This window comes from Ascaphus truei, chromosome 10, assembly GCF_040206685.1.
Source record: "Ascaphus truei isolate aAscTru1 chromosome 10, aAscTru1.hap1, whole genome shotgun sequence".
Taxonomy (NCBI): domain Eukaryota; kingdom Metazoa; phylum Chordata; class Amphibia; order Anura; family Ascaphidae; genus Ascaphus; species Ascaphus truei.
Genome location: NC_134492.1, coordinates 5,608,681 through 5,628,185, shown reverse-complemented (window position 1 = coordinate 5,628,185; position 19,505 = coordinate 5,608,681). Strand labels below are relative to the sequence as shown.

At 44.2% G+C, this 19,505-nt stretch overlaps 2 protein-coding genes across 5 annotated transcripts in view; both read right to left on the bottom strand.

Annotated features, from left to right (window-relative positions):
- Positions 1-14,212, bottom strand: part of LOC142503460 (atrial natriuretic peptide receptor 1-like) — a 59,579-nt gene extending 45,367 nt beyond the window's left edge. The window contains exons 1-7 of one of the 4 annotated variants that reach the window (XM_075615648.1): positions 13,646-14,212; positions 12,443-12,499; positions 9,285-9,349; positions 8,321-8,414; positions 6,532-6,664; positions 5,884-6,007; positions 970-1,074 (exon numbers count right to left, since the gene is read on the bottom strand). In XM_075615648.1, coding sequence (XP_075471763.1) covers positions 970-1,074; positions 5,884-6,007; positions 6,532-6,664; positions 8,321-8,414; positions 9,285-9,332 — 504 coding nt within the window. In that variant the 5' untranslated portion in view covers positions 9,333-9,349; positions 12,443-12,499; positions 13,646-14,212. The remainder of the gene's footprint in view (positions 1-969; positions 1,075-5,883; positions 6,008-6,531; positions 6,665-8,320; positions 8,415-9,284; positions 9,350-12,442; positions 12,500-13,645) is intronic. The other 3 variants (XM_075615650.1, XM_075615649.1, XM_075615651.1) reach the window with 3 other exon arrangements.
- Positions 14,213-15,765: 1,553 nt separating this feature from the next.
- LPAR3 (lysophosphatidic acid receptor 3) overlaps positions 15,766-19,505 on the bottom strand; it is a 57,067-nt gene continuing 53,327 nt past the window's right edge. The window contains exon 3 of the mRNA XM_075615652.1: positions 15,766-17,695. Coding sequence (XP_075471767.1) covers positions 17,364-17,695 — 332 coding nt within the window. The 3' untranslated portion in view covers positions 15,766-17,363. The remainder of the gene's footprint in view (positions 17,696-19,505) is intronic.

The window sequence follows — 19,505 nt, the reverse complement described above, 5'->3', positions numbered from 1 at the left end:
GAAAGCTTGAAAAATGGTGACATGAGTATTAGGAAGCAGAAATGACAAACTCTTTGAGAGTATCGGCCCAATGACTCCACTCTTCTGACCGGGTGAAGTTGTAGCTTGCTATTGGATGACCACCGTTAGGGTTGCCAAGCGGCTTCTCCAAAAATACTGGACACAATGGTGAAAGGTGTGACACGCACGAGATACACATACTCCTGTCCCCGCTCCATGTTGTTTCCTCATCTCCTTGCCCCCCCTCTCTCCCAGGCTCCTTAAACCTCCTTCTGATTGACTGCATTACCCAGCAGCAGCCTATCAGGATGGAGGAAGTTGCTCAGCCACCTAGCAACAGCCCTGCTCAGGGAAATCCTGCGGCCCCCCAAGCCGGTCAGGTCACTATGTCCAGAGAGGTAATACCAGACACATACATGTCCATAGAGGTGATACCAGTATACACATACATGTCCAGTGTTACCTCTAATGTTTTACTCGACTGAATGTCCAAATACAGGACAGTCCAGTTCAATATTGGACACCTGGCAACCCTAAGTCACCGGTATAATTAAAAAAAACTGTCCCCAGGCCGCTAAAACTGTAGGTGCCTCAGGAGCTGGGGGGACGCGGCGCTCTGCAGATAAGAAACGAACGCGGCTCAGCTCCGGACCATCGCCAGGTTCCAATCCTGTTCAAAAATGAATCTCATTGTGTGGGGGTATTGCTGCTCTAAGGCAGATTATGGCTCAGAAATAGCCCTGTTAATAAACCCAGGACAGAGACTTGTGATGGGGAATGTTAAACTCCCACTCGCTCTGAGACTCCCCCTCACGTGGGTAACGCTTCCCATAATCCCGTGCAGCACGGTAATTATAATACATAAGCAAGTTTTACTGTGACTTATATTATGCAGATTGCTGTTTACGGCACAAATTCCGTATCATTTTAATACAAGATGCAGCTTTTCTTATTGCTTCAAATCCTTACCTTACTTGTCCAGTTTGTCCGACTCATTTTTCCGGCCTGAGATAGCGTGTGCGTTATTATCTTACCATCGTCGGGAATCCACGGACCACAGATTCCACTTTGCTTCTGCGTGGAACACAGGACACGTGTTACATGTTTGTATGTTACAGTTGGGTTTCTGCCTTTACATAGAAATGCAACTTTGCCAGTGAAACTCCCGCTTAACAAATCCTCCTTTGCTTTGGAGCACAAGCCCTTGCAAGCAGCTTTGGCTATATGTTAAGGCAGTCCTCAAGCCCCTCCAACAGGTCAGGTTCTCAGGGTATCCCTGCTTCAGCACAGGTGGCTAAAACAGAGGCTCAGTCAAAGACCTGGCCTGTTGGGGGGGGGGGGGGGGGGGGGCTTGAGGACTGCAGTTGAGTTCACCCATCAGAACAACGCGTGTGCCATAACGTGTCCTCACAAAGCATGAAAGCAGCGAGTACACGTCAGTTCACCCTACTATGAGTACGTATGCAAAATGCTAGCGTGTTTCCTAAGGCCTATTACGCCACGGGAACCGTTTTATTTCTATGCTGGCCAAAAGTAATCAGTTCAAGAATAAGAACACCCTCTGCGTGCTTAGAGAACACACCGTCCCACTGTGGTACACATAGCGTAAGAGTGGCATCATTAGAGTGGGGATCATTTAGCACCACCTCCAAAAAATTTGAAAGGGGTACCTCTTCTATTTATTTATTTTATTTATTTATAAAATGTGTTACCAGGAAGTAATACATTGAGCGTTACCTCTCGTTTTCAGGTCTGTCCTGGGAAACTTAAAAAACTTAACCTTTTTGAAACTTAAAGGGGGGACATCAGCCTTTAGTGTGTCAGTGATTCCCTCAGTGAATTCCCCAAACTCCCTGGTGTCTGCTTGTTTATCGTGTGGCTTCACAATGTCTACTTGCAGCAGCTGTGGGAGGCAGCACTGACATTGGGGACGTTTCCCAGGTTCTGGGCACAGAGGTATCCTCACCTGCACACCAGACCTGGAATGTAACAGGTACGGCCAACTGCAGTTTTTAAGGGCCACCAACAGGTCAGGTTTTCAGGATATCCCTGCTAAAACACAGGTGGCTCCACCGCCTGTGCTGAAGCAGGGATATCCTGAAAACCTGACCTGTAGGTGGCCTTTGAGGACTGGAGTTGGCCGTCCCTGGCTTAGACACACTTAACGTCACGGTATTGGATGACAACACAACGTTATGCCACAATAACGTGACATTCAGCCTATGCTAATGAGATGTAGAATGGCTGTTGTTTTTACATATAATTAACTTTGCGAATATTCGTTACCCTCGGGGGAACGTCCTATTTTAGGTGATGTTACATTACGAGCCCCGTTTAGCAGAGGTCTGCGGATCTGTGCTTCGGAGGGTTACTGCGGCCTGGCTGGGAACCTCTTGCATCACACGGACATGTCTCTACATATCTCCGCTGGAGCCAGTAACCCATTTGCATACAGAAATCCCCATTCAATCTTTCAGCCGAAACACGTGAGTCAGTGCCGCTCCAGACCCCTTCCTAAGGAGGTTTCTCTGTACCAGGGAGTCAGGTTTACTCTTCACCACACTGCTGAACGAGGGGTGCTTTATGCAGTATATTGCTTCCCATTGTGGGGTACACTGAGATTTTACACCCCTTAAAGCAGCAGTTCAAGCTGCCATTTATTATTATTTTTTTTTTAATGTTGTTGACATTCAATATGCGCATCAATACAATCTGCTCACTGACAAGTGATTAGCTAAATTGCCGATCGATCCGTTCTCCTGTGATCAATCAGCGAAGATTCGGCTCTGTTCTGTGGGGAGGATCATGTGACCAGGTAGTCACTAGATACAATTGGTGCACTGCTAGAGAGAGGGCAGGGCTCAAAAAGGGGTGTGACAGAGCCAGTTTCAGAAAAGGAAGGGGATGTGACTTTGTCAATGGTTGCTATAGGAACAAAAAAGGCCTGTTACATTATAATACATTAAAAATGTATTTTAAATGTTTGTTTTTTTTGCTCAAGTATTTTCTCATAGTACAGAACTGATTTATTTTAAAAAACACACGTGTAGGATATTGTTGGGTCTGCAGCTGTAACACACACTCTGCCGTCCCAGCGACTGCCTTTGTTTTTGTTTTCTAACCACATTCAGTTGTCCAACCAAGTGCCATAAAAGTTAGCAAAGCTAAAAGCTATAATTCAGGAGACCAATGGGTGACCCTAATACTGAGTATTTGTGCTGAAAACCGGGAGATTTTCTTAAGCAAAACCCTTTAAAACAAACTTTGTAGTACCCCAGCTTCCCCACTCACCATACTGTGATATTATTTCCTAATTGTGTACATGTGTGGGCCTATATAGATAACTATATACGTGCATTTTCATGCATAACATATGTTCTGCCAATTATACGTTTCTATTAACCGTACTCCTTGTAATCAGCGCAGACCTGTTAATGATTTTCAGGCAGTGGCTCTGATTTCGAGTCAGTCTCACTAATTAACATCAGTATTCTCATAGACTTCAGTGGGGCCTCGCTGATGCAAAACCGACACTTTTACATTAAAACTACTTTTTCCCCATTTTTTTTATGAGAGGGGGGGGAGTATTTTTTATTACCTGATCCAGGTGGTCCCGCAGAGCTGATGTTCAGCGCCCCGTACTGTGGGGATCCCCCTGTTCCTGAGATACAACTGGTTTTGTCCACAGGGTAAGAATACTGTCATGGTGGACACAGTATGGCCCCAGGGTCAGGCTCACTCCAGCAGCCAATAGAAAGTTGAGATGTCATCGGGAAGGGACCTTGCCACTTTCTCTGGATGATCGTATGCCCATATATATTTATATTTTTTATTAGACAACCCCCCAAAAAATGGGACTGCTGCTTTTCTACCTCATGGATTTTTACCTTTCGATTTAGCATTTCTGGATTATCTATAGGAATATTTAAATACATAATAAAGATTGCAAAGAAACACAAATATTGGGTTGTAGGAGCTCGTTTGAAAGTAAAATAATCACATCTTTAAATAAAGCAGCAATCCTCCCAACACAAGGTTTGTTTTGCTTTATATTTTATATTACATAAATTAGAGAGCAAAACCATTGCTTAGAACCGATAACTTATTGGTTCAAGAAGAATTTAGTTATCATTCTGGTGCAAATGGAAATCAAAATGGCTGCCAGACACGTCATTGATGAGGGAAATGTTATCAGGCATGCATGCCCCTTTTTACATTGCGACTCCCACGATGTAAATATCCCAAACGGCAGGTTTCCCATTGATAAACAAGCAACAGCTGCTGTAAAAGAAAATGCAAACCAACTTTGGGACATTTATGATTTCAAACCCATAATGTGTTTGCTGCTTCTCTTGAGACCTGGAGACTGCCCGCCATTTTGTGGGTGCTCTGATCTTTTGGAAATATATCTGTTTGTTTTGTCCCACACAAGGGGTTAAGTGATTGCCTCATGCTTACTTTATAACAGTGTTTTTCATCCAGTGTTCCTAGGAATCCTTGGGTTCCCTGGGCATCCCTAAAGAAGTCCCTGTAATTTGATAAGTGTACTAAACACAGAAGAATTAACAATGCATCTACTTTCGGGCACTACTAGAGAGGGTTGGGGTTCCTTACAATGCATCTGATCTCAGACGTGCTATTAGAGAGGGTTGGGGTTCCTTACAATGCATCTGATCTCAGACGCGCTATTAGAGAGGGTTGGGGTTCCTTACAATGCATCTGATCTCAGAGATGCTATTAGAGAGTGTTGGGGTTCCTTACAATGCATCTAGATCTCAGACGCGCTATTAGAGAGGGTTGGGGTTCCTTACAATGTATCTGACCTCAGATGCGCTGTTAGAGACGGTTGGGGTTCCTTACAATACATCTGATCTCAGACGCGCTAATAGAGAGGGTTGGGGTTCCTTACAAGGCACCTGATCTCTGATGCGCTATTAGAGAGGGTTGGGGTTCCTTACAATGCATCTGATCTCAGACACGCTATTAGAGAGGGTTGGGGTTCCTTACAATACATCTGATCTCAGACACGCTATTAGAGAGTGTTGGGGTTCTTTACAATGCATCTGATCTCAGACGCGCTGTTAGAGAGGGTTGGGGTTCCTTACAAGGCATCTGAGCTGAGATGCGCTATTAGAGAGGGTTGGGGATCCTTACAATGTATCTGATCTCAGACGCGCTATTAGAGAGGGTTGGGGTTCCTTACAATGCATCTGATCCCAGACGAGCTGTTAGAGAGGGTTGGGGTTCCTTACAAGGCACCTGATCTCTGATGCACTATTAGAGAGGGTTGGGGTTCCTTACAATGCATCTGATCTCAGACACGCTATTAGAGAGGGTTGGGGTTCCTTACAATACATCTGATCTCAGACACGCTATTAGAGAGTGTTGGGGTTCTTTACAATGCATCTGATCTCAGACGCGCTGTTAGAGAAGGTTGGGGTTCCTTACAAGGCATCTGAGCTGAGATGCGCTATTAGAGAGGGTTGGGGATCCTTACAATGTATCTGATCTCAGACGCGCTATTAGAGAGGGTTGGGGTTCCTTACAATGCATCTGATCCCAGACGAGCTGTTAGAGAGGGTTGGGGTTCCTTACAATGCATCTGATCTCAGACGCGCTGTTAGAGAGGGTTGGGGTTCCTTACAATGCATCTGATCTCAGACGCGCTATTAGAGAGTGTTGGGGTTCCTTACAATGTATCTGATCTCAGACGCGCTATTAGAGAGTGTTGGGGTTCCTTACAATGTATCTGATCTCAGACGCACTATTAGAGAGGTTTCGGGATCCTCCGGATTTCACAATATAATTGTGGGGTTCTTTACCAGAAAGGGTTGGAGGCCTCTGCTTTAGAACATAGCTAATAAGTTACTAAGAAGTACTGACCATGAATTGTAAGGGACAGGAGTGAATATTCGCATGGTAGATGCAACAGTTTTCCTCTGTGGCATATTTCCAATCCACCGGGCACTCAATCTCCTCACAAAACTGTTTGGCGTCACTGGCGTTGCTAAGGGGGAAAACACACATTTTATACTGAGCTATGCACATTATATAAAAATAAAACACTGATGGTTATTTTGCGAGCAATGGCAGCTTGTGACTACAGAATCCCCATTTCTTTGTGAGCTAATCCAGGGGTGCGCAAACTGGGGGGCGCGGGATTGTTTTGGGGGGGGCGCGGCGGTTGCAGAGGTCTTCGCTCTTCCCCAAGGCATTTAAATTCCGGGGGATGGCGCGAGGCCTTTGTAACCTACTTACCGGGATGCAGAAGACTTGTTGTGCTGTGTCACCATGGCAATGCAGCATTAAATGTCACCGCGGGGCCATGTGACGTTACATGAATGATGTCCATCGCCATGGCAACGAGGTCATGTGATGTCACCCGTGGCGTCATTTGACGGCGGTAAAAAAAGTAAGGGGGGCGCGAGCACATGGGTGACCCGGCAGGAGGGTGCAGCTCCAAACGTTTGCGCTCCCCTGAACTAATCCAACATTAAAACAAAAATAAATTGACCGAATCTGGTTATTTACCTGAAGCTAAAAATGTTCCTTTTGACGGCGCTCTGGTAGAAACTGTCGTGTACGGAGACTGAGTATGTAACATTAAATTCCTGACCAAGGATCACTTTCTCCGGAGGTTTCACAAGCCAAGCCATTTCCAGACCTACACCAAGAGACAATGATATGTTTATGCCTTTAAAACAGGGCTGGCCCACTCCAGTCCTCAAGGGTCACCAACAGGTCAGGAAATCCCTGCTTCAGCATAGGTGATATAGTCGTTCACGGAGCCGCTGTTTGAACAACCTGTGCTGAAACAGGGATATCCTGAAAACCTGACCTGTTGGTGGCCCTTGAGGACAGGCGTTGGCCAGTCCTGTTTTAAAGTACAGTATATTAGTATCGCCATATGACTCATTATTAAGGCTGGTACTGAAACCTTGTTTGTTTTTATTTAAAAATGTGTCTTTGTGTTGGTGAATCTGCAAAGGGTGTGTCTAATAAACCATCTTAAACAGAAACCCCAGTATAAGGCTGAAGGAAACGGTGCCAGGGTAGAGTTTATAGAACTGAACGTTTCTGTGCGTGAAAAATAAAACGGGAAGAATTTGCAGAGGTAAGAACTGGAAGTCAAAAATTGCCATTAGCTACAAGCCTTCCCCAGGTAAATAATGCCTATATATATATGATGTAGGGGTATCGGTACCGTGTTAGCCGAGCTTTAATAATCAAAAATGAATAGACAATACCGTTCTGTGGCTAACAAAATGCTTTTATTTGTGCGAGCTTTCGAAATACACTGATCTCTTCTTCCAGCGATGGTACATTGAATAAAGCAGGCAAGGTTTAACTTAAAAACAGTGCATATAAGAATGTTATCTGTGCACAACTGCACTGCGCATGCGCGATCAATACCAAGATGGTCGCCTTGCCTGACTGCCCGCAATGCCTGCACTACCCTCCTCAGCTCTAGCACCTCTCCCCAGCCTCTGCTGCCATTCGCAGCTGTGGCAAGAGGTAATGGGACGAATCGGGGACCAGGGGGAACCCAGGCTATATAATATATATAGGATGTTCACAGTGACACCGTTTCAGCAGACACAACATATCTCAATGTATCTCAGTATGTCATAGCGTTTTCATAGGGTTCTATAGCTACATTATATTGGAGCTGTATACCATGATGTATACCAACATATCACACAAAGAGGTGGCAATAAGGCATTATACCTGTGTAATATTCCCAATCACTCCTACTGACGCTGAACTTTGTGAGTTTTTCTTCGTTTTTTTTTTGTCTTCCTATATTGTAAATGACTTCCCAGTCCCCACTGCCAATAACTACCCAATCCCGCCCGCCGAGGAGGGATACGGACACGTTTTCTTAGGGTTTCCATTCGTGAATTTCATGCCACTCCTAATACACACATATTAAATGTCACGATAGAATCAGTAAAAACCCGTATGATAGAATCAGTACAAACCCGTACGATAGAATCAGTACAAACCCGTACGATAGAATCAGTACAAACCCGTACGATAGAATCAGCACAAACCCGTACGATAGAATCAGCACAAACCCGTACACGATAGAATCAGTACAAACCCGTACGATAGAATCAGTACAAACCCGTACGGTAGAATCAGTACAAACCCGTACGATAGAATCAGTACAAACCCGTACGATAGAATCAGTACAAACCCGTACGGTAGAATCAGTACAAACCCGTACGGTAGAATCAGTACAAACCCGTACGGTAGAATCAGTACAAACCCGTACGGTAGAATCAGTACAAACCCGTACGATAGAATCAGTACAAACCCATGCAATCGATCATGTTTTGTTCGTTGGGTTGCTCCACCGGCCAACAGTCAAATTGTGTATTATCCAGATCATGCCACCCAGAAATTGTCTGCTAAAACAAAAATATTACAAATAGTTTGAAATGTTATTAAGAAGTACTGAGCAGGAATTCTAAGGACCATCAGACAATATTTGCATATTTCCAATCCACAGGGCGCCAACATTCCGCACATTGATCAAAATTATTAATGTGTGATACAAAGCATATTATTATATTTTAATATTTTATTATATTTTTTACCATCCGAACCAAAATATTTTGTCCTATGCCAGTTGCCCAATGCGTTACAGCCAGAGAAAGGATAAAATAAACACATTCCTAGACAATGCGTATGCAAAAGGGTTATGCAAAATTAGCTTTGTGGAGGTTATTTGAGGTATTATAATTTAATGTTACTCCTCCAGTGTGAGAGGAATTTGTAACACAGGTTGGGAATTAGCCTAAAACATTTCCCAGGTTTAAATGTGAACGTGTTACCCTCGTCCAGTCCTCCGACCCCTTTCTTCTCATACAGGCTCCTAATAGTTCTATTTGTACAGATATCACCAGATCACATAGTGTAGGTTTCAAAGCCGTTACTTCTAAGAGGAACCTGTACTATTTCCTAATGTAGGACAGGCTGTAAAAAAGACAGACGAGACTCACTAAAGAAAACACAAAAAGTGTGTTAAATCGTTGCAACCACATAATCTGTAAAAGAATACATACGTAAATTGGCATTCTAAAATAGAGTATAGGAAAACGACTATATTTTAAGGGTTCAGTAACTGCAGAGAATTACAATTCTGGCTATTCCAGGTAAAAAAGGGTTAATATCCCCCCACGTTTATGATTGCTTTGCATTTATATTCCCTTGCTGCCCCCTCTGTTGGTTTTGCCATGAAGCAATATGGCAACTTCAGTGGTAGGACAGAGATTTACCGTCAGGAAGAGAAGGAGTGATGGGACGAAGAACAATATCAGATCCATCAGGAACCAGACAGCAACTGTGGAAGCAAAAACAGGGTGAAAGGTGGGACTGAACCCTACAATCCACGGGTGCACACTTTGACACAACCAGGTATTACTTGCTTGCAGATCTGTGCTCAATGGGTTATAGTTGTGGGATTCACTTGTTTATCTGTAGGATTAGTAATCCCTATGGACCATCCTGTGTGCCCACAGGATGGAGGCTGGAGAGGCAGAAGCTTGAGTGACGAGCAGATGTCCTACGTTAAACACATTGTCATTTTCTAGGTACATATACACGAACCAGTTACCGTATATTTACAATTTTAGGCTCCTCCATGGCTCTATCTAGAAATGCAATTTCATGTCTTTGCTACGTAGATGAGAGTTGTAATATGTGATCGCACCTTCCAAGACCCATTGTACATAGCAGAATATTAGCAAATATATCTGAGTTTTCTGGAATAATTATGCTTGGATAATGCATCAAATAATTGTTTATACAATATAAAATGTATGTTACCTTATATATGGTGCATTGACTAGTCATGCAATATTCTGTAGGTAATAACCAGATTATGTTACAATGTAAGTACCAAAATGTGACAATTATTGATAAATATGGTACATGACGGTATAACGGATTGAGGACTAGAGTTGGCTACCCCTGTTCTAGTGTCTGGATCATCCTTTTGGGATTAGGGAATAATTAAACAGCAATGCACTTCTCGCCACATAACGCAGCTTTTAAATCTGTGTGGGGAAAAAAAGGTTGATTTTTGGTGTTGAAATATAGTGAAACTTTAAGGGATATGCTGTAAATGCTGCCGGGGGGAGGGGAAGGGGGGCTCTGCAGCACATTGCTTGCCCATCTGGCAGTGAAAGGGTAAATATGCTTTAAAACTTAGGTCTTAAAACTGAACAGCACAAGAAACTCTGCCAGAAGTACAAGCTGAGCGAGACCTCCTGCGCCTTGGAATGAGGAAGGTGCTGTCTTCCTCACTGGATGAACAATGATTCCCTTGATTTAAAACCAGCACTTCTCAGAGGAAGAGCAGAGCTCCCAAATGTCCCACTTACTGTGGGAATTGTCCTGAGTAACCTCAACAATACACAAACAGGAGGATTCATCTTTTAGAATCCACTGTAATCCTCACCCCTTCTCGCCTCTCCCATCCTCCGGGCACATCCTGCACCAGTTAACGAAGTGTGATGGTACTAGGGGGTATGGTACCATTACTGTGCTATTTACAACCCCAGAGTACCATTACTGTGCTATTTACAACCCCAGAGTACCATTACTGTGCTATTCACAACCCCAGAGTACCATTACTGTGCTATTTACAAACTCAGAGTACCATTACTGTGCTATTTACAACCCCAGAGTACCATTAGTGTGCTATTTACAACCCCAGAGTACCATTACTGTGCTATTCACAACCCCAGAGTACCATTACTGTGCTATTTACAACCCCAGAGTACCATTACTGTGCTATTCACAACCTCAGAGTACCATCACTGTGCTATTTACAACCCCAGAGTACCATTACTGTGCTATTTACAACCCCAGAGTACCATTACTGTGCTATTTACAACCCCAGAGTACCATTACTGTGCTATTTACAACCTCAGAGTACCATTACTGTGCTATTTACAACCTCAGAGTACCATTACTGTGCTATTTACAACTCCAGAGTACCATTACTGTGCTATTTACAACCCCAGAGTACCATTACTGTGCTATTTACAACCCCAGAGTACCATTACTGTGCTATTTACAACCCCAGAGTACCATTACTGTGCTATTTACAACCCCAGAGTACCATTACTGTGCTATTTACAACCCCAGAGTACCATTACTGTGCTATTTACAACCCCAGAGTACCATTACTGTGCTATTTACAACCTCAGAGTACCATTACTGTGCTATTTACAACCTCAGAGTACCATTACTGTGCTATTTACAACCCCAGAGTACCATTACTGTGCTATTTACAACCTCAGAGTACCATTACTGTGCTATTTACAACCCCAGAGTACCATCACTGTGCTATTTACAACCCCAGAGTACCATCACTGTGCTATTTACAACCCCAGAGTACCATTACTGTGCTATTTACAACCCCAGAGTACCATTACTGTGCTATTTACAACCCCAGAGTACCATTACTGTGCTATTTACAACCCCAGAGTGCCATTACTGTGCTATTTACAACCCCAGAGTACCATTACTCTGCTATTTACAACCTCAGAGTACCATTACTGTGCTATTTACAACCCCAGAGTACCATTACTGTGCTATTTACAACCTCAGAGTACCATTACTGTGCTATTTACAACCTCAGAGTACCATTACTGTGCTATTTACAACCCCAGAGTACCATCACTGTGCTATTTACAACCTCAGAGTACCATTACGGTGCTATTTACAACCTCAGAGTACCATTACTGTGCTATTTACAACCCCAGAGTACCATTACTGTGCTATTTACAACCTCAGAGTACCATTACTGTGCTATTTACAACCCCAGAGTACCATTACTGTGCTATTTACAACCTCAGAGTACCATTACTGTGCTATTTACAACCCCAGAGTACCATTACTGTGCTATTTACAACCTCAGAGTACCATTACTGTGCTATTTACAACCCCAGAGTACCATTACTGTGCTATTTACAACCCCAGAGTACCATTACTGTGCTATTTACAACCCCAGAGTACGACCCTTTTTTGTAAACCACCTCAACCATCGTCCTATCCCGCGGGCGACCATCTCCGGTCCTCAACTCAAGGGCCACCACCAGGTCAGGTTTTCAGGATATCCCTGCTTCAGTACAGGCGGCTCAATTAATGGCTCAGTCAACTACTGCACCTCCTGTGCTGAAGCAGGGATATCCTGAAAACCTGACCTGTTGGTGACCCTTGAGGACTGGAGTTAGCCGCCCCTGTCCTATACTATATTGCTAAGTTGTAGTAATCCGCTCACCTCTCCACTTGCAGAACCCCAGCAATATTTAACTGCTCCCCCCCTACACCCCTCAGACAGTTTTACACAAGACCAAACTCTATCATCGGTCCATTAAAAGGTGTCACAAGATACCTGAGCAAACACACGGCTACACAATAATACCTTAAATACTTCTTGGGACCCCATGCTTCAAGTCTCCGTGTGAGGGGATGAAGATTTCTGCAAGAGGTTTATTCATGTGAATGAAACATAAAAACATTTGAAAACGTCGGCAAAACCTCGTCTTTTTCCAGACGCAAGAGTAACCATGTCTGCACATCGTGAAAAGTTTGTATACACAAATAATACGCCTGCAGAAAACGTTTACTTTAAGGGAAACCTATATGTTCCAAACCCTGTACCAAATAAAAAATGGCAGACTCTTTTAAGAAAAGCCGCAGCTATTTGCGTCTCTCTCACGGGTAAATCAGTTCATTTTGCTGTGGGCAAGAATGTGTGCTGTGAAGGTTCTCTCTAGGGGGGTATAAATAAGACACATTTATTAAGTGTTGGTATCGGTAATTGCCCCCATTTCGGCGTCAATTCCCATTTACATCAATGAGCGTTAGCGTTGGAAACAGACGCGATAATGCGTACCGGCACATCATAAATGTGTCCCATAATACAGAGGTTCACAACTCCCATCCTCAAGCCTCCCCCCCCCCCCCCCCAACAGGTCAGATTTTAAGGATATACCAGCTTCAGCACAGGTGGTTCAATCAGTCCCTGCTTCAGCAAAGGTGGCTCAATCAGAGGCTCAGTCTTCTGAGCCTCTGTTTGAGCCACCTGTGCTGAAGCTGGATTATCCTGAAACCCGGACCTGTTTTAGGTTATAGGACTGGGTATGAGTGCCCTGCCATATAAAACTGCACATCCTGCAAACACCGTGAGATGATGTTTTATAGGAATTCTGCACTGAGCCAGGTGGTCAAAGATGAGGAGCAGTTTTGTTAATCTTGCCCATATCAATATTAAAGTTATATTAGCTATGCTCCTAATGAATCTGTTGACTGGACACATATCAATGTCTCTCTGTGTACCTCGCACAGCCCCAGCACACAGCTCCGTGCTGACCCAATGTTTGGCAGTAGACTTGTGTGTGGCATGAGCCCAACAGCTTCTAACGTTAATTCAGTCAGAACACTTGCATAGAAAAGCTTTGTTTATAAAGCTGTTTATAAAGAAATAGATGGTCCGAGTGATACTTCAGAGAACATTGTATAAATATCCTTAACTTATACTTTTGGGAAACCCACAGGTAATCCTGCAGCTGCTTCCTCCGGTGCCAATGCCCAGCAAATTGTTCTTAAGGGATTTTGTACTCACGTAAAGCAACTTAAGCTCTGCCAGACGTGTCCAGTGTGCGTCTTCTCTTTAATTAAATAACATCTTGAGACAACAGCGCACGAGATTTTCACCTTCCCTGGTAACTGCGGTTACAAGAGGTCGCAAGTAACTGTAGGTACAAGATGGTGCCTGGCTGTCACTTCAAGAGAGCGTCACAAGGGACAACATTAAAATAAGTAGGTGAGAATAATAATGAATAATTAATAATAATGTATTTAAAAGGGCAGTTACACCTAGTGGGTCCCACAAATGTTTAAACATGTCGGTGATATTGGCTTCCTTCGAAATATTAAATCAAAACTCGTAGCAGCTTCTGCTAAACCTGCCATCGCCCACGGCTCGTTTCCCCGTATAGTAGGCAGGACTGGCCCTCTAAGGGCGTTACCGTGATAGGTGTATTTTTTACATTTTGTAACATTTTATTTGTATTTATTTTTTTGTATGGAACATTTTCATTGTTCTGTCCCAGCGTTACTGTGCGGCATTTAAGCTACGGTGTGATTGGCTGCTTGAATTCTGATTCATGATTGGCTAGAAAAATCTTTGAATACTTGGGCAGAAGTTGCATAGAAAAAAGTCTGATTAGTGGTTAGTTCAGGGCTGTGCGACTCCAGTCCTCAAGGGCCACCAACAGGTCAGGTTTTCAGGATATCCCTGCTTCAGCACAGGTGGCTCAATCAGTGACTCACTCGAAGACTGCACCCCCTGTGCTGAAGCTGGGATATCCTAAAAACCTGACCTGTTGGTGGCCCATGAGGACTGGAGTTGCCCGCCCCTGGGTTAGTTAATGTGTGTGTTTGTTAAATACACCGCTCCTGCTTTGTGCAGCGCTATTAATAAGGGAATTTAGAGGGGATCCTTAGCAGTGAGGCCAGGGTAATCTTGTTATTCAAAAGTACCTCTTTCTCATTCAAAAAAGGTACTGCTTTCTAAACCCACAGAGATCATTGCACTGTTTGCCTGTTGAAAGTATTTTATGTGGATCAATATGTTTAATAGTTCCTTATATATTCCCACATATTGATTGCAGCCTTGTGTTGTTTACCTGTAATCTGTGTAAGCTTTTTCTGGGGTTTTCTATTTTTTAGGATGTATGATCTAAGAATGAGTCTCACTTGGTGATGTGGGTGCAGCTCCCCGAACACTGGTTTTTTTTACACCCACTTTTATTCTTAGACCCCTGGTCCCTGTGACCTTGGATATGTCACTAAATCTCCTTGTGTCTCAGGCACCAATAATGACATTGTACAGTATGACACTGATGCCTGGACAATGCTATGCACAGCGCCCCATGCAATGTCAGTGCTATACTGTATCACAACACTAACATCTACACAGAAATAAAAGTCAAACAAACACGTTGGAACAATCTTAGGTGCATGTTTCTATTTATATGAACAGGAAATGTAGAGCGGCTGGAGTTTGCAGTGATAACCCGCTACCTACCGGGTGCAAACAGATCTCATATGGGTGCCTGAAAGGTCACCCCTTTCTGTACAGATTGGTTTACTAGAATGAAATCAGGATCCTCTGTTAATTTCAATCACATCATGGGTATCAGGTTCTTTAAAGTAAAATGTTAAATTTTCTATGAAATGTGCCGGGTCACACCGGCCTTTCTGGCAGTGCAGGGGTTACGACGTGCATCATCCACGAATAGTACCATTGCTTACACACGTATGTACTTAAACCTGTCCCCAATGAAACAGGATACAAGACACGTCGGGCTGGTGAAATGCAGTTATTGCGGATAGTCGAAAAGGCAGAGAAAAACATGTTCTTAACCCCTTCTGTGCTGAAGTGGCCAGCAAAGCATTGCAGAGCAGGGAAGGGGTTAAGATAAGTGCAGACTTGCATATGTAATTATGTAGGCCTGCTGGGTATGGTGAGTAAGTGCTGAGCAGTGACCCAGGGAACTCCGGCACTCTTTCACCGGGACGCCTCTTCTTGGAAAGGAGTTACTACAGCATCTCACTAATATATCTCCCTTGGGATGAAACACGCAATTATCATCCAGCAGTACGAAGACGTACACGGGAGCAGGTACAACTATAAGCATCGGAAGATAGGGCAGGACAAAGTCACTAAGTGCAATCAATCATGAAACCATTTTTAATAAGACAGACAAACAGACACGTTCATGATCAGACCAGCGCGCCACTGTCACTTGTTTTTACAAACAGCAGTTGGATTCACGAGAACCCTTCAGCTTAACTCTGCAATATGCATGAAACCCTCCATACCAGTGACCCACGGGTAATAGGACCATGGCATCTCCAATGGTGGAAGTGTGATGTCTCTAGTCCAGGGGTGGCCAACTCCAGTCCTCAAGGGCCACCATCAGGTCAGGTTTTAAAGATAGCCCTGCTTCAGCACAGGTGGCTTAATCAGTGGCTCAGTCAACGATTGCACCACCTGTGCTGAAGCAGGGATAACCTCAAAACTTGAAATCTTGGTGGCCCTTGTGGACTTGAGTTGGCCACCACTGCATTAGGGGCTCTATATATCAGAGGCAAAATGTGGGTGCAAAGTGTTTATTTTGTCACACCTCGCACTGAACTATACATTTGACATCCAGCATCTATGTAGTCATTTTTAGTTGCGCCATTTCTGGGTACGTCTGCTACGGGATAAGAGGGATTTATGGGGCAAGTGGGAGGAGTTAGGGCGGAGCCACATTTGCATATTGGCGCCAGACTATGGATTAAGAAATGTGCGCCTTGTTATACTTTTCTTGACGGTTTTCTGCATTGTTTTCTTCGTCACCTTAAAAGCGGCATAAGTCTTTTTATAGCCCATTAGATGCCAAATTCAACAACAGTAGAAATACACTTAATAAATATGTCGCTTTTCAGACGGGGAAAAAAGGCCAATTTTTTTATGCAAAAGCATGAACCCAGACCCCTTTCTTGGTACCTGGACCCCTGGGGCTACATACAGTATTAACACTACGGTTTGAAAACATCATTCCTTTTGGCAGTAAAACAGTGATTTCTGTAAATATTTCTAAAATACAGCTACGCCCCAATTTTTCCTAACTGGGGTTCATTTTCAAATAGGACAAGGTATCAATACTTTTATTATTCCAATCTGACCATTGGGAATCAGTGATTCAAAATAGCACTCTATTACAAATGACATATGTGCAAACAGTGTCACAACATAACATGCCTCTCAAATATATTCCCTTATAAAGCAGCAACATATACTGGGCCAGTACTTCAACCAATACTTTTCCGTTTGTTTTGCAGAACCATATAGCCCAGGGGAAGCTTATATATTGGGAAACAGTGTAACTAGTAACAATTCCATAAAGCAGCAACAGTGCATCAGCGAGCAGGAATTCAACGTGGGAATGCTGTGGGAATCCTGGGCTTACTTTTTATATGTTAACCTGACCAACTACTAATATTAACTACATTTTCTGTATTAACAACGGTGCTAATACTACTTAAGTACGAGAAGTATATAGGCTTGAACTGCTGCTCCTAACTAGGGTGATATCATTGTGTTGTCATATGAAACATTCCCAAAGAGCCTTCCACATGTATGTCAATGTCAAGTATTTTATTTTCATTTTTCATGCTCTACACAGTATGTTTTTAATCAAGCAGTTTCTTTTCATGATACCGTATAACAATGAAAACAGCTACCTCAGCGTTACCCTCATGCCATGCAAACCCCAGTGTCGGGCAGCTCATGTGTTTTCTTTGATCGTTATGGGTAAATGGTTTGTGTGTTCCTCTAAATAGTTACAAGTGGTATCATTGCTTCTTGTGCTATGCAGCGTTGAAGTTATTCTGGAAGAGCGACGATCTCTCCTGTCATACTTGAAACAGCAGATCATCCTCTTGAAAGTCCTCCACATCTCATCGTCTTTGTAGGAGTAGATGATGGGATTCATGACCGAGTTCATCAGGGCGAGCAGAAGAAACCACCTTTTGACTTGCTGCACCCCACACTGAGAGCAGTTCAGGCCATCGAGAAGCAAGACCACCATGCCAGGTGTCCAGCACACGACAAATGCACCTAGAGATAGACAGGAAAACATATTTCAACATTGTCTTCATATATCTGTCTCAGTTTGCAGCTTCTTCAGATCCTATTCTAAGTGATGTGACAACAACGCAGAACCTTCTGGCCATGAAAGTGTGAACGAGGCGGTCCTCCCATAGCAAATGAAAGATACTCTAATATATATATATCCAGCCCACTTACTATCTGAAAATGCCTATAAGAAACCATCCCCCACAAAGCAGCAGTGCCCCTTACAAGTGTGACAGACGCGGCTGAGATAATGGCACAGTTATGACCAGGACAAACCTAAACACTGGAGGCTCTAGGACTGGTTATATTCACATGCTATGCCCAGGGCCGCCACAGATTTCCCAAGGCCCAGAACTAGAGTTTCACCTACCCCCTCCCCCTCCCCGTGTCAGCACCCCGCCCTTGTCAACGGCCTTGTGAGCCCTCCCCATTCACACCCTTTGTCTGCCTCCTCTGTCTCTCACACTCCCCCCTCTCTTCCTCACTTTCTCTCCCCCTCTTTTCTCTTATTCTCCCCCATCACTCAATCTCGCTCCTCTAATCCCCCCCTCATTTCCCCCTCCTCCGCTGGCCATACACACAATTATCCCCCCAAAACCATACAACCCTCCCCCCACACAAACAATTACCCCACAATAATTACCCCCAATACCCCCCCAAATACAGATACTACTACACCCCCCAGATACAAACACCACTACCCCTCCCAGATACAATTACCACTACCCCTCCCAAATACAATTACCGCTACCCCCACAAATACCATTACTATCACCCCCTACATCCCCAAATACAATTAGCACTTATCCCTGGTTGCCACCACTGGGCGCCGGCTCTCGGCCCACCCCTGGTGCTTGCCCCTTCCCACGCCTTTCTCTCCTGCCGGTGCGCGTCGGAAGCTCGGCCTGACTTCCAGGTGCACGCAGCTTCAAGCGCAGACCGGCGGGAGAGGCACCAGCTGGTGGAACCGGTGCCTGACAGCAACCAGAGGCCCGGCAGCTGGACATAGAAGTTGGGCCTACTACCAGCACCGGCTGGCCGGGCCCCCCGCAGCCCCTGGGCCCGGATACGTGCCCCAGCTCTCCCTCCCGCCCGGGTTATGCTGCATCCACCCTGTAATATAAATTCAGCCCACAGGCATCTCTTGGAATCCCAGCACCTTACCCACAGCGCTGTGTCTTCCCCTTGAGTTATTATTATTATTATTATTATGAGCTGTGGCTCAGTACCACCAGTCCGCAGAATTATTTAGATCAAACAACGAAATATGACCCAAAATAAAATAAAAAGCATTTGAAGTGATAGAATATACAGCTAAAGATTTTTAAACAGCAGGCCCTCGGGGCACAAAACAGACTGTATATTGAACCAGCACCGACAGATCTATTAATAGGGAACTATTGGCAAAGGATTCCCCCATAATCTGCTGACACGACAGAATATTGTTATTTAATATACATACAAACAAAAAACAATGCAGCTACATTGATGGAACACTTTAAATTCCACAAAAGGATGAACTCAATCCTCCCAAACCTCTGATTATCTCACATACGGAAACGTATAAAGGTTAGGAAGAAGATTATACCTTCTCCCAAAACAGCAGGACAACATGGACCAAGTAGTATGAGGGAAAACGAATGAGGGAGAGAGAGAGAGACACGGAGAAAGGGAGGGGGAGAGAGACAGAGAAAGGGAGGGGGAGAGAGACGGAGAAAGGGAGGGGAGAGAGACGGAGAAAGGGAGGGGGAGAGAGACGGAGAAAGGGAGGGGGAGAGAGACGGAGAAAGGG